This window comes from Anthonomus grandis, chromosome 5 (genome assembly GCF_022605725.1).
Source record: "Anthonomus grandis grandis chromosome 5, icAntGran1.3, whole genome shotgun sequence".
NCBI lineage: Eukaryota > Metazoa > Arthropoda > Insecta > Coleoptera > Curculionidae > Anthonomus > Anthonomus grandis.
The window spans coordinates 15920276-15943030 of NC_065550.1; the positions used below are offsets into that span (position 1 = coordinate 15920276).

The 22755-nt window shown below is 31.7% G+C and overlaps 1 protein-coding gene and 1 long non-coding RNA gene across 2 annotated transcripts in view; both read right to left on the reverse strand.

Annotated features, from left to right (window-relative positions):
- Window positions 1-22755, reverse strand: part of LOC126736869 (uncharacterized) — a 300653-nt gene that overhangs the window by 77881 nt on the left and 200017 nt on the right. The window lies entirely within an intron of this gene.
- LOC126736862 (tRNA (guanine(10)-N2)-methyltransferase homolog) lies at window positions 766-15783 on the reverse strand. Its single transcript, XM_050441472.1, has 8 exons — window positions 15597-15783; window positions 6684-6907; window positions 2461-2523; window positions 2010-2390; window positions 1695-1958; window positions 1407-1545; window positions 1148-1346; window positions 766-1087 (listed from the first exon to the last, which is right to left on the reverse strand). Exons 2-8 carry the CDS (start codon window positions 6747-6749, stop codon window positions 796-798), a joined length of 1404 nt encoding a protein of 467 aa, XP_050297429.1. The 5' UTR covers window positions 6750-6907; window positions 15597-15783; the 3' UTR covers window positions 766-795.

Genomic DNA, 22755 nt, shown 5'->3' on the forward strand with positions numbered 1-22755 from the left:
TTTTAAACAATGGAATTCCTTTCTCACTATTTTCTTCCATTTCGGCAATGAATGTTCAGACAGATGAATAGGACGAGTAAGACCTATACATACTCCTCGGATTAATCTTTAATGCCATGGCTGCCTTGCAATGCTTTTACGATGTTTTCGTTTCATTATGTTGATCGCTGTCGCATTTCAAAATACAACAGTGATCTAAATGAGAATTTTTATTAGAATCAAAAAGGAAATATTTTCCTGTTGGGGTTTACTACTGTCTCCCGCGCCGATTATAAAACTTCGTCCTGACATTCCATAGTGTTGGCTGTATTATTAAGTCTGTTATCTGGTAAAACAAACGTTTAAAATCGCTTGACCAAAGGGCACTTGTTGGGCAGATACGAAAAATTTAATCGCACAATCCTCATCGATATCAGGCATTGAATAGCGCTTAATAAAATATTTTTTCTGTTCACTAGAAGCCATTCTCGATTTTTAGAATATCCCTTTAATATTTCACTTGTTACTGGCAGAAGGGTAAAGTGACAAAGCGAAATCTAAGCAACACAGGATGCATCGCTTAATTTCTTCGAGGCCTCTCTTACCACTCACCCTTCTTTACGTTAAATTTGGGTCTAGCTCTAGTTAGTAGGAGAAACGAAATCATTTTTATAATACATTGATTTCCATACCCAAGATAAAAGTCGATATTTTTTTATTCGACATATAAAAATACGTATTATGTAGTAAAGATACCGCACCAACTTTAAATCATAATGAAACAACTTATTGAAATACAAAAAAAGAAACTATTTATTATCTTCCCTCTACACTATTTTTACTTCTTGCATACTTTTCCCAGTTTTCCTTCCTTGTTGCTGCTTCCTTAAGTCTCCGTTCCTTTCTAGTCTCTTCTCTAATCTCAAAATACTTTTCCCTAAAGTCTTGAATAGCAATGTTGTCTAAATTTAATTCCTCTTTAACAGGATGCCTTGTCTTTTCAAAGGTCAGAAGCCTCCTTGAGGTAACTTTACTTAGCACCTGTTCACCATTAGCTAATAATTTAAGGCATGGATGACTGGGTAAAGCCTTTTCATTGTAGTCTTCCCTAAAATGTAATATTATTTAGATAAGTAACAAACGTTCTTAATAAGTATTTTTTTAATACCTCAAAAGAGGAAACCAGCAAACAAGCCTGCCACCAATTTTTAAATGCTTAGCTGAGAATATAATGAGGTCTCGGTAAATACTGGGGATACCATATTCAATTTTTGCTGGATAGTGGGTAGATAAATGTTCTTCGCTAACTGTAAAAGAATCTTTCTCTGTTCCAATTTTTTCCGTTGATTCTCTAATTCCATAAGGAGCTAAGAAACAAAAAAAAATTAAAAATAAAGGTAAATCAATTTTTAAGTAGTTTTACTAACGATCAGTTATAATAGCATCAAATTCCATGCAGTCTTTCCAAAATATTGTTGCAAAATCATGTATAAGTACATCCAGATATTTATGCTCCAAATTATATTGTTTCATATTGGCTCTTATGCTCTCATCTTTTGCCCTCTTCTAAAAACCAAAAATACTTAATTTGCATGGTTGCTATCATATTAATTTTGCGACATAACAGTTTTTGTCGCAAAATTGTAGGATTAATTCCCATTTGTTCACTAATAAATAAACTAACTTTTTTAATAAATAAATTAACAATTAGTTACCTCCTGTCTTATTCTAGAAGGTTTAGTTTTTCCATGCAACATTAAATAATCAATATCAGATCCGTATACATAGGCACCAAATTCAGCTGCTGCCACTAATAGAGAACCTGAACCCACAAATGGGTCTAAAATTATATCTCCATTCTTAACTTTTGCTTGATTTGCCATGAGAAGAGACAATTGAGGATCCATGCTTGTATTACCTATAAACTTCCTAGTTTTTAGTGAAAGTTTTTTCATTAACTGCCTTAAACCGTAGGCCACCTAAAATTGAAAATGTAACACTTTTAAAACTGTATTATAAGGGTAACTTACACATCTGCCAAAAAATACTTCATAAGGTAATAGTGGTGGGCAACTTGCTCTAGTACCATAGTATTCGATATATTGCAAGCAAAGATCTGGATCTGTAAGTTTTACATTTCCTTTTATTGGTAAATAATCAAAAGTCTCCAGTTTGTCTACTTTTTCCTTTTGTGTAAAATGTCTACCAAAAGTTTCTACCTCTATTTTAAAAGTCTTATTTGGGTTAAAATATGGTGCAAACATTTCACATTTTTCTCTTAAATTCGTGTGTAAAGCAGCTGTAGAAGTCTCATGGCCCCATAGCTCTACGCAATTTCTTAGTGACACTGACCTGGTCGTTAGTAATTTTGCGTCACCTTCAGAAGAAAATTCGACAATCCAGTAAGGTTCCTATGGAAAACAATATAACCATAATAAAAATATAAGCCGTATCGTTAATATAAACTTTTTATAAGCTTACCAATTGCGGCTTATGGGCATATCTCATTTCGATTTTAAATAGTGATATTAGAGACTCGATTTCCTGTAATTAACAAATCACAACTTAATATCGGGTTTTCAAACCAATTTAAATTAATTACACATTGTACTTTGCTTATGAAAATAGATAGTTCTAAAACTGTTTATTAATTAGCGAATAGATCTGATGTTTGGAAACTCTATTTTTATATTATTTTGGTATACAATATAAAAGAAAGTGCTAATTAAGATAAACTGGCTTCTTTAAAATAGCCTAATTATTTGTACCTTATTCTTAATAGGGTTATAGCTTATACATAACATAAGGTTATATGGTACTACATTAATGCAGTTTTAACACTTTTAAAAGAGGAAAGTGGCTGTGTTGCTCGCAAAATAGGACGGAATAATCAAACATGATCTATGCAGAGCAAATTGTTACCACGCCGAAAGCGCACTGCTAAACTAATAATAAACAATTTGCTCTGAATAGATTTTGCTTGATTATTCCGTACTTAACATCTTTTGACCTTTTTAAATATTTTTAGATACATTTCAATATATATGTAAAATCCCATTAAATCAATGAGGGTAATCCTATTAAGTTACAACTGAAATAATTATAAACCCTGAAAGGGCATTAGCCTTTTGCCAAGTGTTTGTAAATTAGGTCAAACACTTTCACTCATGGTTTTAAGTTTTAAAACAATGAGTGAAAGCAAGAGAAAGCTTATTATTATTTAAAATTGCATGAACATGGAATCAAATAATGCAGAAAAATCTTTTCAAAAGACAATAAACCAAGTAATAATACTTGGTTTATTTATTATGTTTATTTACTAATGGCTGTTAGAACTGCTGTAAGTTAGTTAACCAGGCACACATTCTCAAAAACTACCTGAAGACGAATTGTTTTCCTATCAAACACACTTTGTTTTTATCCCCACTGATTTAAGTTTCAAGTGAAATGATCATGTAATAAATTATGTTTGGTTTTGTTGATGCATGTCTAAGATCTATATGTGCTTTTCCATTTCAAAAAAGTTTCCCTTGAAGAAGACATAAAATAAACACCTGATTTACTGTCTATAACTCATTACTATACCTTTAAAAGTGATTAAGAAGGGTTGAAGGCTATGAGCATGGTCAAGAAGACTTAATCACTACTTAACTATCGAGAATACTTATTTAACTGAAATCCTCCAGAAATATGAGTGCAAAATAAAAAAAAGAAAGCATTTTATTCATTTTTCATGTTTAAAATTATGTATAAATTGAGCAATGGCTTATATATATATATATATTCATTCATGTCAATTTATATATATATATATATATATATATATATATATATATATATATATATATATATATAAATTGACAAAATTAGTAAATAATATCTAATAATATATATATTGTATACACAAGGGCTCAAACTATTAAGATTTTGAACTCAATATTATCATTCTCTAAATGCTTCTATAATAAAATACTTATGTGTTAGATCTCTTTATCTGTATTCTGTATTTACCTTTTATAAAAGCATCTTCTAGTTGTGTGATCTGTTACACAACCAAAAATAAATTTACACAGCATAATTTTTTGATTGATTATGTCTCTTTTTAAGCATTGTTGCACCCACCAAAGGAAGCTTAATATAGGTTGATATTGAACATTTGATATTAAAGGCTTAAAGTTTAAGATTTATTTATTTCTATTCCTGCAAGATTTATGACTTTGAATGTGAAAATATTCAGACCCAAATACTACTTTTTTCAGAGAAAAAACAAGAACTAAAAACAAGAACTTTCATAAAACAAGAACTAAAATATTTAAATATTTCTCTTAAAATTATAAAAAGTAAATAATATAGTTACAAGGGGTAAACGTTCATATGTACTTACACAGAAATAAGTTAAGGTCTTTCTTTGTAAAGCATGAAATGGAATATAGACAGTTTCAAGATGTCTATTCATTATTTACCCAAATACAATAATTTAGGTAGCAAAATTGAACAAGTTAAACCATCCAAATGCCCTGAAGAAGGCCTAATATAGACCAAAATTTATTTGACCCCATATCCAACTAAAAACTTAAAAACTAAGAACAATTAACTATACCACTTAAAAGTCATATTTAAACAAATTGATATTAATACAGTTTTTGACGAAATATTGCGTGTATAAATATCGCAACCGGAATATTTCTTCTATCCAACAAACCAGTAAATTGAATGTTGGTAAGCATACTCCTGTAGGAGTTATGGTTAGGCATTTTCTAGGAGATAAACCTAAAATTAGGTAAACACCTGTTTTGAAGGGTTTGGGTCTACAATAATTGCTTAGTATTCAAAAGCCTTACTATATCTAATGAATTCCTGAATTTTTTTTTCTTAATTAATTCCAAAGATTGTAAGCTTTGTTGACTATTGTAGTGAACGGTTGTAACTCAGGCGGCTCTTAAAAGCTTTCCAGAGGTGCTCAATATTTTGGATAAATTATTAAACATAAAATTTGTATTAAAAGTTTATTGTTGCAAATATATAATATATATCTAAACCTACAAATCATAAAAACCAAAGCCTTCCTCACATGTAGAACTTCCATGGAAAGTAGACAACTAAAGTTTATAAAAAATTCCCGCAATTTAAACAGCTCTACATAATTTCTTAATGACACTGACCTGGTCATTAGTAATTTTGCCTCAGTTAAGATAATAAAAAGGGCTTTTGGTAAAAATTTTGTTGTAATTCAAGATGCTACTTCTAAATGGCTAGAGTGAGTTGAAGGTAATAATTTGACTACTTCAACTACCATCAAAATATTTCGCAAACTTTTTGCGCATTTTGGATTTCTGAAAGAGTTAACTAGTGATACAGCTTCCTTTATGTCCGAAGACTCATATTTTTTTAAATTCTAGTGGTATTAAACACTTAACCGGGGCACCTTATCATCCTGCAACCAATGGTTTAGCTGAAAGTGGGGTTAAGATAATAAAAAGGATAGTAAGAAGATAATAAGAAGGGGTTAAGATAATAATATTATAATAGCAAGGCATATAAATTCACATTGAAGTCTTTACTTAGTGCTTAATTGTTGTTTGTTTTACCACAGGAATACTCCTTATACTACTATAGAGAAAAACTGGCAAAAATCCTATTTGGTAGAAGTTTAAGAACAAAATTTCACCTGCTACTCAACTTGCTTGCTACCTTCAATTCCTATGGTAGTGGAAACTAAACAAAAATATCAAAAAGAATATTACCAGGGCCCTAATAAAGATATTTGTTATGCAATAAATGATCATGTTTAGGCTAAAAATAACTGTATTAAGAGTTCATTAAATGTTACAGACAATAATATTAGTGAAGTAAATTTGGATGTGAAAGCTTTAGGATATCATAGTAAAATTAAAATTTTGTTGTTTTAAGTTAAATTTCTTTCAAGGATATTTAAATACTTTGAAGGAATAGATGTTATGAATAAACTGAAATACCCTTGTATACAAGAGTATGTCTAATACACAAAATATATATATTGAATATTTATAAAAATAGTTCATGAAACTCTTCAGCTTTTACTATATGCTGAAACATATATGGTTTTGCAATACTTGTAATAAGCAGTAGTTAAGTGAGAGTATTATTTTTGACTCTCAGTTCGGTGTTCAGACCCCAAACAGGAAAAGTCATTATTTGTATGTTTAAATAATAATTTTTTGAGCTCTTGAATAGGAGTCTGAACTTGTTGGATTATGTAAATCACAGGTTAGTGAGTAAGGGTTAAAATTTGATGAAAAATTATAAAAATGCAGCTGTTCAGAAGTCTTCATAGGTGCTCTTCTAAGTCCACAGCCACCTGGCTCTGTATGTTAATCTTAAAGATGATAATCATTGACCTCAATATTATACCCTAGATTGATTCCATTACTTAACACATGTTGTATTTTTAATATGTTTATGTTTTATACTTCTTAGAATGACCATAAAAATGGCTAAAATTCATAATATATAATAGTAAATGTAATAATTATATTATATATAATTTTGAATAGTAGGAACTGACTGGTTACAGGATTTCCAAAAGTTCAACATTTTCAAAACTGTCTGTTAAGTTAAAAACTAGGGACAATATAAAACTTCATGCAGTGCCACTATTGCAAAATTCATATACCAGTTGAGATATCAACCTTACATACCATACAGACAATTTCTTATTCACTTACCGCAATTCGGAAGTCTATGTGTTCTTGTGCAAACCACAGTAAGTATTTTTTCCATTGCTTGGCCATTATTTTGTAGAAACACCTATATTCATTTAAATTCAGGTGAAAGATGAAATTAACGCTACCTTTACCAAGGATTGGGGATTCTTAACTCAATTTGCCATTACCATAAAGAAAATCTAAATGGGATCCCAATCAAAACATGTTTAAAAAGTCTTCATAACCTAAAATTTAAAAAATACTAATAAACGTCAAACGTCTAAGGTCTCATTAGATAGATAAGGGATAAATAATAGAGAATTAGTATGGATATGAAATACCGATAAAAAAAATGTCAACAGTTTTGTTGTAATTAATGGCCCTAATAATCAAATTAAGGCACATATATTAAAATATGGAGAAATTTGAAATAGCTAGAATGATAAACGTCTTTGGAGAATAAAAAAGTTATCAACTTTAAGTTTAATAGAATTGAACATAAATTATTGAACTATAATGAACCTCGCCTCTTGTATTTATTGAAAACTGCTAAAAATACAAGGTGGACCAAATGAGGAAAAAACTTGCGCCACAAAATAATTTGTGCCTATAAATAATTTGTAATCTACTTCTTTGATCTCGGAATAGCAACAGATATATATGGAAGAAAAAAAATATTGTTTTTTATAAAATCCTTTATATTTTGCTCATTATACAGGGTGAGTTTTTTAAAGTGTTACAATGCGATATGTCAAAAACGGCTGCAAATTTTTTTTTTACATTTTGGTGACATTTCAAGTATACCGGGGGGCACTTTTTGTGATATTTTTGACATTTGTCCCTTCACCCCCCTAAGAGGGGGGGAGGGTCACTTCCTTATTTTAAATGGAATGACGTGTTTTTTTATTCTTAAATACGAATCTACATAAAATATGAAGTCTGTATACAAAAATTTTTTTAAATTGCTCTGCTGGTTACGGAATTATGATCAAAAATGTTTTGATTAAATTTAAAAATAATTCGAATATTCTACTACAATAAAAACAAATTATTTCCTACTTTTTAACTATTTATCGTCTATGTATTATGCCTAAGGAGCTGTTCGAAGTGACCGCCTTCGACTTCCAAACACTTTCTTATCCTTTCTTGACATGAGTTTCGTACCCGCTGTCACATTGCTGGTGTCACTAATGAACAAGCAAAACGAATCCTGTTCTTCATGTCCTCTGGAGTTGTAGGTGCACTAGCCATTACTTTGTCTTTTATAAATCCCCATAAAAAAAAAAATCAAGGGGGGTCAAATCTGGCGAACATTTTTTGCTTCTGCATGCAGAAGCAAAAATGGTGTGCAAGATAACACATCGTTTGGATGAACATGATGCATCTACATACGTAGCGGACATGGTAAAATATTATAGATTTTGCTAAGAGAACCACCCAACGGACAGCGTAAACTGCCCAAAATATTTAAGGTAAAAGGAAATAAAATAATTAATGTAAAAAATCACTAAACCAAACCTCAATTAGCAAAAATATAGCAACAAAAAAAAGTGCAGTTGGAAACAGTCCGATAAAAGAACCTCAGCCCAATATACCACTTATAGGCAGTAGGGCCAAAGATTTTTAATAAAGACAGCATCAAAACCATACAGTGGAACTTCTATAAAGTAAAACAAAAAATTATCGACCTACAATATGTCTAATACACAAAAAAACTATGATATATTTATACTAAACGAAACCCACCTCAAAGTCACAGATAAACTCCAAACAAAAAATTACAGCACAATAAGAAATACCTAATATAAATGACGGATATGGTAATGCCATTCTAATTAATAAAAGAATACTGTACCTACCATACCATATCAAAAACTGCATACAAAAATACAGATGCAAAAGAACTATGCAAGGCCTTTCATTAAGTTTAAATTTTCACTCTCTCATTTTAGGTATGTATTCAATGGTAAATGTAATGCACGTATGGATACAGCAACATAAACCATACATATCCTCGTAAAAAACAAGTGCAATAATATATAGATATTCAGCAAAAGAAAATTACGGCAAACACCTAATAATATCACTCTAACTCACTAAACACATATTAGGTATGTAACATATACCTTAAAGTTAGATATAAAACAAGATGTATATTTGAGGTAATAATTAAATCTTTTATAACTGCAAGCAATTAAACATCTTTATTATCTTCAATAATTTTTACATGTGTATATTACAATTAAAACTGCCTAATCAATGCATGCAAGCATTGGTCCCGAGAGTAACTATTTTACTTTTTTACTCTACAGTAAGCCTATGCCTAAAAAAAAACTAAGTATCAAAGAATATTTAATTTTTTTGTAATAACCACTAAATGGTTGAACACATCTTATATTTTCTGGCAATTCACTAAATACTTTAAAAAATTTTGCCATAGGATTTTCTAAGCCTATGTTAGTTCTTGTATAGTTCTGATAAATGTTATTTACATTTCTTGTTGGATAATTATGTATCCTATTCGTAAAAGTATTCACATGGTAATTCGAAGTACATTTGATCATTTTCATTGATAATAATATATTTTTTTGTTTTTTCTTAGCTAATTTTGCATTGTTAATTGCTCAGATTGTGAGAGATTATTATTACTACTTGTAAAACAGTTTAATTTTCTTTGGTATTAAGATTAAGTCTGATAATTATTGTTAATTAATAATTAGTGGTTAGGTAATCTAGCTTCTACCTCTTTTTCAGAAATATTTATATTTTTTGTAATGAGGTTGATCCCGTGTAGTGATTAAAGTATATTAGATTTTTGCTTTTTGTGAATAATTTTATATACTAGTTTACATTGTTCTATTTTTAGTATTTTATTTAATATATTAAGATGAAATTCTTGATAAAGTATATCGGTATGAGTAAGCCTATCGTAATTAAAAAGAACTTTAACAAATTTATTTTGAGTTTCAGTGGTGGGTTCCAGTTTATCACAATATTTAAAGGTAAACCTGTTTTATTTTGAATATAGAAATGAATTAAAAATGTGGTTTTATATATTTTAGAAATTATCCTAATATCCAAAGCAAGTTATAGCTATAAAATTGATAAGGCCATTATTAAATGGTTCTAATTAAGTAACCAAATTCTACGTTATCCCGAACGACAGCACCCTGGATACAAAAAGTTTATTACGGTTCATCGGCGGCTCGCTGAGACAGGCATGTTTAAGACCAAGATGCATGATACTGGTGTCGCTCGAATCGTAAGAACGGTCGAATTTGAAGAAGAGGTGCTTCAGCGAGTTGCCAATAAACCATCAAATAGCACACGTGACGTCGCTAAGAATATGAATACGAGTAACGCTTCTGTCTGGCGGGTACTACACGAGCAACAACTCCATCCTTACCACTTCCAGAAAGTTCAAGGTATGACTGCAGCCGATTATCATCCTAGAGTTCAATTTTGTCGATGGCGTCTGGATCACATCATTGCACATCCAAATTTTTTACGATGTTTTGTGGACCGATGAAGCCTCTTTCACGAGAGACGGTATTTTTAATAGTAGGAATAGCCATGTTTGGGACGAAGAAAATCCTTATGCAATTTTTCCAAGAAAACATCAGAATCGTTGGTCTGTCAACGTATGGGCAGGCATTGTTGATGATTGATGACTTTGACATTGACATTGTTGATGACTACCGGAACGGTTAACAGGACCTATTTATCTGCGTTTCTTGGAGGAAGTTCTCCCAAAGCTCCTTGAAAATGTTCCACTAACCGTTAGACAGCAAATGTGGTTTCAGCATGATGGAGCGCCGGCTCACTTTGCTGTACAAGTACGCGAGTATTTGGCTCAGCGGTTTGGGCACCGACGGATTGCCAGAGGTGGAGCAGTTTCTTGGCCTCCTAGGTCACCCGATTTAACGTCGCTCGATTTTTTCTTGTGGGGACATGTAAAGTCTTTAGTCTACGAAACTCCAGTGGAATCAGAGCTAGACTTAATTAGACGAATAACAGCAGCTTTTGAAATCATTCAAAACGAGGATCAAATTTTTAGTGTAGTCCGCCGAAATCATCGTTTAAATCGGTGTATTGAGGTTGGAGACATTTACATACATTTGACAAGACATTTTGAACAATTGTTGTAATGGTATCATATACAAAAGGTAAAAATAAATGCATCAGATCCTATTTAGGAAATTAATATTTTTTCTAAATTTAAACGCATCTTAGGGCCGTAGTGGCGTAGTGACACATTTCCGGATTTCCGGGTTCCTATACTCAAATGGATTCTACTGTTGCACTGAACAACCCCTAGAAGTTTGATCCCATAGTTCTGAAACACCCTGAATTTAATTTAATCTAAGCCCAATAGAATATCTTTAGTTTTAAATAAAGTAATTTTTGTATTTTTTTTAAACAGTTTATAAAATAACCGTCAAATTATAAAAGAAGTATATTAAAATTAATTTTGAAGAACGAAAGTAAAAAATCAAACAAGAAGTTAAGAAAGATAAGTATTTTTATCTTTTAATTTAATTTAATTTTGTTTGTCTTGATAATAGTCGTAGATTTAACTACCAAAACTTTGGTTCAAATTACGTACTTTTATTCGATAAATAGGTTTTTCATTATTTTCAATTTCAATATTGAAAATAAAGTTATGTAGGATTTTGATTTTGAATTTCGTAAAAGACTTTACCATTTTTGGATTTACTTCTGTCTAGGTACAACAATGGAATAACTTTTGAAGTGTACAGAAAACCATCCGCTACGGATAATATTATCCAATTTAATTCTCTTTCTCCTGGCCAACACAAGTTTGCAGCTCTTAACTTATTCTTCTATAGATTATTTAATTTACATCTCTCCAATGTAGCCTTTAAAAAAGAGTACAATATAATACAATCTATTGCAATCAACAATAACTTCCCTCTATCAAGTTTCAAAAAACTATATTTTAAGTTTTTTAATAAGTATAAACTTTCGTACCACATTGTACATCAGGAGGAAAGGGAACGTAATAATAAAAATTTTAGATGTTTAACTTACTTTGGAGGTATTTCCCATGGGGTGGCGAAATTCTTTAAACCTTTTAACATCTCAATCGCTTTTAAGACTTCTAATTCCGTAAAGCGAAATCTAGTTACACCATTGGATATGCCAGATCCGATTTCGAAATCGGGAGTTTATAGTTTGCATTGTGCCGATTGCTTTACGATTTATGTGGGACAGTCCGGGAGGAAAATTTCAACAAGGGTACAAGAACATCTAGGTCTGGTGAACAAGTTTAAAGCCACCGATATTGTCGAGACCAAGTCAGCGTTTGCCAATCATTTATTGTCAACAGGTCATAATTTTTCCTACCCCAATAATGTGGCAGTGGTTCATGACTGCCAGAAGGGCAAAAAGCTGGATCTTCTAGAGAAGCTAGAGATCACAAGAGCGAAGAAGAGTCCAGTTTTAACTTGCGTTAACGACGTGTTCAATTCTGAGCCGGGACTCATTTTTAATAACATCTTGTAGTCCCCTCCTTTCTTTTCAAGCTATCGCCTGAACGGTGTGGCCTAGCAGTAATGCACTAGCAGTAGCAGCAACGCAGTAGCAGTAACGCAGCAAACGGTAACAGTCTTGCTGCAAGGTTGTAGGTTCAAATCTCGATAGTTCCTTTTTACTTTTTTATTATTTTCTTATATTCAAGTTCTATGTTATTGTTTTTTATATATTTGTGACGTCAGTTTTTTAAACTTATATTTTACCGTTCAGTGTGTGTGTATATTTGACCCAGTCCGGCGTGTTTTTAAGCTTCTTGAGGTATACAAGAAGAAATTGTAAACTATATAGAAGAAAATAATATACTTAGTATATACCTACCAGGCGGGTTTCAGAAAGAAAAATTCATGTGAAAGCGCTTTACAAACAGTTCTGTTCAATTGGAAAAAAGCATTGAATGGCCTTTTTGGACTTCAAATGTGCTTTTGAAACCATTGATAGACAGTTGCTACTACTGAAACTACTTCGACGTTGCTACTACTGGCATGGGTGAGCCTATCCTCAAATGGTTTGGGGACTACTTAAGGGATCGCCAACAAGTGACCGAGTTCAATGGAAAATTCTCCCCTACCAAAGAAACAGTGTATGGTGTACCACAAGGGACAGTCTTGGTCCCCACTTTGTTTATATTGTACCTAAATGACATTGTAAAGGTAGTTCGTGAGTGTAAAATTCAACTTTTTGCAGATGACACAATTATTTATTGTGTTGAGGACAGTGCAGCAGAAATAATACAAATTTTAAATACTGAACTTAAAAACATACATCTGTGGTTAAACAACAATGGTCTACAGCTTAACATTCAAAAGACAAAGTCCATGATTATAAAAAATAAATCCATATATATATATATTATACATTATTATAAATCCATATATATACTAATATAAACATAGTACATGATGTGTTAATTATCAAAGAAGTTATAGAATATGTCAACAAATTTAAATCCTTAAGTTGTATAATTTATGAAAATCTAACTTTCTCAGACCATTTTAACTACATGACAAACAAAATAGCAAAAAAAAATGGATCTTTTAGGTCGTCTGTTAAAAAATGTAAGTGTGTGGGCCAAATTAACTGTATACAAGACAATCGGTGCTCCTCATCTTTGCTTTTGTTCAACTCTTAAAATTTAATGAATGCTGACTCTGAAACTTTAATGAATAACTAAAAAAATAAAATAGGGCGTTAAGAATTCTATTCTTGGTTGCAGTCGTTATACAAGGACAGATATGTTGAACTGTGCCAATGGGTTGAGTGAAGAAGACAGACCGTCACTTACAACACAATGATATTTATTTAAAAAATGTTACACGATTTAGTTCCAAATCATTTAGTAGAAAACTGCAAGTTTGTTAGTGACCTTCATCAACACAATATAAGATCAAAAGATAGTTTTTACATAGGGTAAATAGTGGTGCAGGTCAAAATACTTTATAATTAGGTTGAAAGCAATACAATGAGTTGCCGGATTATATAAAGAACTGTAATAATATAAATAGCTTTAAAAGGGAATCTAAGCAATATATTAAAACTTTAATTGTTATACAGTAAGAGCAATGTATGAACTTGATGCTAGCCTAATGCTATTAATGAAAGATTTTTTTTTAATTCATTGGCGACAACCAAAGGACAATGCAACATAAATGTTAATTTAATTTTCTATTAAGAAGTTAACATGATCTTAATCTAACCATTATTATTATTGGAATAATCTTTAAAATATTCAGTAACATTTTTTGCTGCCACAGTAGGATTATTGTTATGTCCAGTGAAATGCGATTGAAATTGAGTGCAATTTGATTAAATAATAATAAGATCGATGTCGTTGGATCCGTATAAGATTCTAATAAAATTATGTAAAATGCATTCTGCTTTTATAATATCACAGGCAGTTTGTGTATTAGTCTTAATATTTTTATTAATTCTCCACATGGCATAAAGAATTCCAAAAGAACACTTGACACATCCTCTAGCCCTTCACAGCCTATAGTTAAATGCTGCCTTCTCTGGCATTAAATTGTTTTGTGGATACGGTCTCAGAAGATAGGTTTTCATTGAATTTGCTTCATTCCCTACTAAACTATTTGTTTTTTGAACACTGAACATTCAAATTTTCACTTTCTAATAGCTGACAAGTCGTAGAAAATTGAAATATACCGCCATCACTCTGTCTTCCTGCACCACCAACTTCGATTGCAATAAATTTGTACCCTGTATATGCAATGGCTTGTATTGAAAAATAATTTTTATAGATAAAGTAGGTTGATCTAATATTTGCAGGCAGTTTATTTTGCAATGTTTTCGTCAATTGCTCCAAAAACAATTGGAAAAATTCCAACGGATAAAGAATTGGTTTATGTACGTTTTGTAAATGTTGCTGTGTGGGAGATGGCATTTATGTAGGTTGCAATTTATTCCAGATTACTACACATGTTTCGGCGACAATTTTTCCAATAGTAGATTTGCCTACTTTAAACGTAAAAGCGAGTGAACGAAAGAAAACTCCGGTTGCTAGATATCTAAAATGATATTGCAATATTTAAATAAAAATCATTTACCATTAAACCAAAAAATACTAATTAACCTTATTATTTTTAAAAATTACTAATAACTTAATTACTAATAATTATTAAAAACCTTATTAGTAATATTTTTTTCCAGTTAAAGACACAAGACTAAAGTGAATATAGCCATATTAGCCCAGTTGGCCATATTTCCAAATGCTACGTTTTTTGAGAGATCAAATGGAAGCCAAAGAAATGACAAGCAATTTACCCTCATCTGTATTAACCTTAAAATAATTATTAATAAAAGCAGTCAGAAAGTGGTGAATATGTTGAAAATTGAAAATTTCAAATTATTAGAAGATGTAACTAAATCATCAACTTATACTGCAGTTGGACATTTTAAGCAAACACCCGGAAAGACATTTAAAAATCATTAGGAAGCCATAATAACATTAATGCGAAGCTGTTAAGATTAAAGAAAAAAAAACTAGAATTGCTTACAAATGAACATTTATCTAATCAAGAACCCAAATCCGATGACCATCATGAATTCATCGAGTCTTATACCAGTCATGAAAAAATTCGATAAACAAAATTCAAGAAGCAATTACGGAATTCAAGAATTAGCATTTTTGCCAACATATCAGATATCTACAAATATGATTTTATATTCTACACCATCATCACATTATAGGCCAGCGTGAGTTATATCACAGCATTCGAGACAGGGGATACAAGAATTTAACTATCCAATATACCCCCGCCAAATTTAGTGAATATGCAGACACAACAAAATCAATATTATCCACGTACGTAAGCACCACGTAAGTACAATACTAAAATAATTATTAGAGTAAATAGCATTTACCTTAGACAAATTGTAAGCCTCTCTTCTGCTGTAATTGGCATTCTCAAACTGTTCGCTTATTAGATAAAACTATAAATTTTTATGTTGAATTTTCGATTAAATGTAAATCATTAGCAAGAGACATTTTCCGTAATACAATACCTTGGTCACCTGAGTTCTTTACTGTTTATATGATGTGCGGATTAAAATAAGCCTATAGACAGTTTTATATCAGATTCCAAAAGTTTGACATAAATAATACAAACACTTGTCTCCAACGTCAACTGCCAAAGATACGATTTAAATAAAGTAGTAAATAAATATTATTTTAAATATTTTTTTGAAAAATGGTGATTATGTCGAAAATGGTTGCTCCTAGTGATTTTAATTAGGTATACATTTTTTATGTAAAATTAAAAAAGGATTTATTTTGATACTTTTTAATCCAATATACGGGGCTGAAAAAATGTTAGGGGTTTTAAAAATGATATATTTATTATTATTAAATTTCAGTTACTATTAAAGTTAGGATAAGGCAAGTTGACCTCAATCACATTATTTTGACGTAAGCAATCTATTGTTGTTCTATGTCCCATCACTTTCGGGACACTCTGTATACTCTGCTGATCATTCCGGAAAATTCCTTTTCTTCGAAGCGTCGTGCGGTGTGCCATTTATGTCAAATTTATTGTCAGTAAGTTTTTTGACAACAGCTAGCAACTCTCGATGAGTGATGCAATAGTTACGCTCTGGCTTGGACAGCGTCTTACTAAAATACTCAATGACTTTTTCTTTTTGGTCCAGTACAAATTTTCCTTCAGGTAGAGGGTAGAGCTGTCAGAGCCCCTTTTAGGTGATTGAACTCTTTCTAACAGTCTTGGGACCTGTTATATTTATTTTTTTTTCTAAAGTGCAATAAAATGGAATGATGGTGGTGAAGCGATGAATGCCAAGTTAATCAAAAGAAAAAGAAGTACTAAAAATAGTGAAAGGTTTATGGCCTTAAGAGGGTCTCCAAAAGTTGTTTGATGCCCGGAGGAACTTAACCCCTCTTACCTGAAACGCCCAGAGAAGCAATCCTTCACAATGCTGCTAGCTCAAGCCGATGTGGGTTCTAGCTTCTTTCTCAACCAAATGAACCAAAATTTCTTAGGTAGTAACTACCCAAGAGTTACCCAACTAAATGTCAAAATCAGTATGGCGCCACCAAGTTTTGGATTTTATATAATCCCAAAGGACGCCCAATATTTATCAAAATTTATTTAGGCAAGTTCAAAACGAAACTTGGAAAACAAAATCAAAGTCAAATCAGTATACACTATTGTTTCCAAATTACCTATGATATTCCAACCTACTCAACTCAAGTGAAAAACAAATTAACAACAGAAAATAACAATTTATTTAAGTCTTGATTATCACAGAGAATTATGTTATGTTATTTATCGTTAAGAGGAATAATTATTTAAGTTGGTAATAAGGAACCACAACATCACACAAAAAAAATACACAATCAAAGTGTGGTTGTCAAAATAAAATAAATTATGTTACACCCAAACCTTTTGGGGAATGAAGCTTCAATTCAATTAAACTAATAATTTACATGGCCCGGTATATCCCGCCACGGACATTGACCTAAGCAAAAAAAAAAAATAACAACCCTAACTGTTGAAGCTTCCCCACTTAAAATTACCCTTTTATTAGTTTACTCTAATATTTACTAGCTAATCTGAGAAAATTTGACATCTTAGGAGTAGTCTGAAAATAAATTATATAATATAACCCAAGTATATACTCGTAATACTACGAAGCCGGCTGCGTCTTACCTCACAGGAGTCACTTGTCACATATATGTACTCATATCAGTAATATTCAATACTAAAATAGCATCGATTAAATAATGTCAATAAAATTTTAAATAAGCTTATGTATGTATCTCAACTCAAAAGATAAAAGTCGTGATAATAAAAATAAAATAAGTGAATAAAAAAAATGTTATGTTGTGTCACCTAGCTCCACACACAGCAGACTACTTCAGATTCGAGACTCTCTCAGACATACAATTCCCAGTCAAGGAAAACTGCAGGCTTCCAAGCTTCACCTCTTCCACTTCACAAGCTCTGGTAGTGGTCTAGGTTAGACGTTAGCTCACAGTTGCTTAAAATCTCCTTCTAGATTAGAGCCAGTAAGTACATAACCCCAAAACGAAAGCACCATGTGGCATGAAAAAAATCAGGTCCGTACAAAAAAAAATCCGTCCAAAATCCATGTTATGTAGCTTTGCTAATTAAATTGTCCCCTGCCAATGCCAATCAGAACCGCTATTTTGCCGATGTTCGAGGGCACGTGAAAAATTATTAGGTTTTAAATCGCCATAAAGGCCAGTAAATTCAACAAAACAACAAATTATAGCATTACGCCCAAAAAGTTGATTTACTATCACCACATTTAGTCAATTATATCCCCATATGGGTAAAATTCACACGAATTTCAAAAAGAACTAAAGCACTCTTCACTTCATGACGGCGGTCTGGGAAAAAGGAACGACCGCAGAGGTCAAACCCGTATTTAAGCAATCACGCACAAAGTGTATTGCCAATCGAAATATATAACAAAATAACTTAACTTTTTTTATAAGTACCATAAAACCTTTTATAAAAAATAAATAACAAAATTTGTGGCCCAAGGAAGTTGGCAATGAAAATATGTGTCACTATGACAATCAATTTCGATTTTGCCTAGACCAGCAACTTCTTGCTATCTTCCAAGAAAACTAATATTTACATTAGATAAAAAGAGACAAAAATTAGATAGGTCAGTCCGAGTAAAATCAACCAGCATATCTGGTATGGTCAAGCCAAAATCAGATATTGTACTATGAACAGTACAACATACACAATAATTGTACATGCCCAATTAATCATTATTCGTTATAAAATAATTAAATAAAGTATGGAATAAGCAATATGGGATATAATTTAAATTCTAAAATATTTCTTTAGTCCAGAACCGGGTTTTATAAGAGTATAAATAAAATTTCATTAACAACCAGTACAATATGAAGCTGAAATGTACAAAACTAAATGTGTCCTTAAAAAAAGAATACTGTAATTTGAAATGGCTAGAGAACAGAACTATGGGTTACTTGGGAGGCTATTACAGAGAGGGCATTACTAGTATCAATCATTAATATTTGTAAAATATCTATTTTGAAAATATAACTGTAATCAGTGCTTTTAATAAAGAGTATAAAATGCCAATTTTAACCTGTAACAGACCATAGGAATTTTCGTTATTCTTCTGTCAGCCTGATGAATGGTTTTGCGATATTGGCACATCCTTCCACATAGCGCATCGGTAGTAAGTGCATAAACCCAAGCCTATGCTTAACTTTGGGAACTGGCCAATCTTTGACACTCTGGATCTTTGCCTCGTCTGAAAACGACGTGACCCAGAGACTGCACAGCTCTTTAAAACAGTGTCCAAAGTATCATCAATGCGGGGAAGAGGATAGCTGCTTTTTAGCCACGTTATTAAACTGGCGGTAATCTACGCAAAATCTGAACGAGACGTCTTTTTGCTTTACTAGTACTACAGTGAAGACCATGGGCTGCTAGATGGTTCTATGATGTCTTCCTTAAATGAAATGGACCGTTTCTGAAAAAAATGCCCGAACCCGTCGATTTTATTATTGGGTTTAGGATTTTTCTACGTGAAAATAAAATATACGGGGTGAATAAAAAAAAAGATATGGCGCCATCAATATGTTTTTAAAATGGAAACTACCATTTTTTTAATGAAGAATTAGAAAGACCGCATTTTTTTACAAAAGATGGTACGAATAAATAGTGGTTATATAAGCAATTTTGAACGAAAAATTATATGATAAAATTAAAAAAATACCTATCTAAATTAAATGTTTGAATTGACCACTGTTAACAACCTGACAATAACCAAGGCAATTTAAATATTCTTTTTGAAGGTTGTCAATGACATCTGGAGTAATATTCCTAATTTCCTGGCGTATTTGTTTTTTTAAATCTTTTAAACTCGCTGGTTTAGTGACATACACTTTACTTTTTAAGTATCTCCATTAAAAGTAATCGAGGGGAGTTAAATCTGGCGATCTGGGTGGCCATTCAATGAACCCTCGTCTACCTATTTAACGATTTGAAAAAACTTGATCTAGATAATTGTGAACGGGTAAAGCACAATTATCTAGATCTTGTGGCGGGGCTCCGTCTTACTGGAAAAAAAAATTAGGGCATGTCGGATTCTTCCAAATCCGGATACAGAGTTATCAAGTCGGGGATAAGAATGATAAGATCATTTTGAAGAAAGTCTAAATACCTCTCACCAGTGAGAGTGTCATCAAAAAAGTAAGGTTCTTAAACGCTTCCTTCCACTATACCGCATCACACATTGACTTTTTGAGGGTATTGTGTATGACATTCTGTGAACCAATGAGGGTTTTCGGTCGCCCAGTATCGAACGTTGTTTCGTCAAAAAATATTATCCATTTTACCAAATTATTGTTATCATTACATAATTGCTGCATTTACTTACAAAATTCGGCGATCAAAATCATCTTCCGATAGCTCTTGAAGTAAGAATATTTTATAAGAGTGGAACTTGCTTTTTTCAATACTTTATGCATAGTAGATCGCGATAAATTAATATAAATAAGATAAATTAATAAGCCGTAGCTTTGGGATTATCTTGGACCGTTAAGCTCATCTCCTTCAGTTATTGAATCCCGACCAGCTTTTTGAGTATCCCGAACAGGCCCGAATTCACGAAACTTTGCTTACTTATGCTTTGTCTAATAGGCTACGATCAGGATTCATTAAGCAACTGAATCACCTCCTTTTGAGTACAAGACATATCTCCGAAACCAGTCATGCATAAGATTTCGATTCTTTCATGTTTGTTTAATTTTTTCATATTTCATACACTAACTGTAGTTCATAAAGTGTACTTACTAATAAAACGCAGGATGACACTGCTTTCGCCTCTCAAAAAGAATAAACACACTTGCAAATGTAAAAATACCTCAAATAGTTGCACCAAAATACATTCCCTTTTTGACACTGACAGCAACGACTAAAAAACCAAAATACCAAAATTTCATTTAGATAGGTATTTTTCATTTTACATTTATCATAATTTTTCGTTAAAAAATGCTTATGTAACCACTATTCATTTGTACCATATCCTTTGTAAAAAAATGCGTTCTTTCTGATTCTGCATTAAAAAATGGTGGTTTCCATTTAAAAAAGATTGATGACGTCATATCTTTTTTTTGAGTCACCCTGTATATTCAATTTTCACGTAGAAAAACCCTAAACCCAACATTAAAATCGACGGGTTCGGGCATTTTTTTCAGAGACGGTCCATTTCATTTTTATTGAATTTATCAGCTACTTTACAGATGCACTGTATATTGTTCCGCACCATTCAAAACTTAAAAATCCCTAATTTATAGTACAATTTATTTTAATGTGTATGTAGGTAGAAGGTCTAGCAACCTCTAGGTGTAGTAACTAAAACCATAAAAACTAATTATTTATTTGCAACTAATTTTATGCAAGATTAAGTTTTCTGCTAAGTACCATTAGCAATATGCAACATTGGCAATAAGATATTCGAAATAAGAGTTTGAATCAGTAAGATTGTTGAGGGTCAAATATATTCCCGATATACAGGGTGCCTCCGATTAAGTCGGCACTATTGGTATCTTTGTTAATATTTAAGATACAGGGTCGGTTAAATTAGCAAACTAGTAGGATTTTTTCTGTTGATTAAAATGGTGAAAACAGAAAAAAATTGAACATCGCGTTTTCGAGAAAATGTGAAAAATGTACTTTTGTTAAATGGAATTCCCTGTATATTTTTACATAAATCAAAAGATAATAATTTTCTTAATAAAAAAGTTTATTTACACTAATAGCCTAAACCTAAAAATAACAAAGTTATAGCGATATTAATACATTTGTCAAATTTAGGCAAGTTCGCTTTGAAATAAATAACATCAAGTAAAACTGCTAATTTACAATAAATGAGCAAAAACATCGCCATCTTGTTCAATACATTTCTGAGCACACTTATGCACACGTCTGGTAGCTTTTAAGATTGATCTTCTATCTATTGATCCAATTATTTGCCTAATATGTGTTTGAAGTTCATCAACGGTTCTGTATTTTTTTTATACACTTCATTTTTTATGTAACCCCAAATAAAAATCTAGAGGGGTTAGGTCTGGTGACCTAGGTGGCCAACGAATCGGGCCATGTGTCGCAATCCATTTATCGTCAAACAGTCTATTTAGTAATATTCTTACATCATTTAGTTGATGGGGAGGTGCTCCATCCTATTGAAAATAGATTTGTTGCCGTCTCTCCAAGTTAACATTATCCAAATATTCTTCCAGCGCTCCAGATAATATGAGATCAACATATCTCCTTCCAGTCAAAGTGCCATCATAAAACAAATGTCCTATTACTTGGCTTCCTATTAAGCCGCACCAAACGCTTATACTAAATTGATTTTGAGGATTTCTGGGATCAGTAAGGAAAAGATTTTCTTGGGACCAATAGTGCACATTTTTACGGTTAAACATACCTTTGTTTGAAAAATTAGCTTCGTCGCTCCAAATTATATGGTTTCAAATATTATTATTAGCTTCATATGCATTACGTAACCAGTTGCAAAAAGCAAGTCTTCTTTCGTTATCGCCAGGCAACAATGTTTGTACTGGTCGATACTTATATGGCACAAATTTGTGTTTCTTTAAGACCCGCCAAATTGTTACTAAGCTCACACCGTAAGCTCTTGCTAAATCTCTAGTTGAGTTTTCCATATGAGCTTGAAAATATGCCAAAATAGAAATTTCAACATCCTCACTTACTATAAATTGGTTCCTTCTTCTAGTTCTTTTAAACACGTTTCCGTTACTTCTAAATTTCTTGTAGAGAATTAAAAAGTATCTACGGTTTGGTAAGTTACGAGTCTGGAATCTCTGGCGGTACTCTTCTAGCGCTCTGTCACTATTTTTTCGACATACAAGGTAACATTCTAACATATCACATTTTTCAATATGCGTAAAAGGCATTTTACTAATTTAAATTTTACAAAAATCACAAACTTTGCTAACATGTAACTGTCAGTATTTCTTTATTTAATA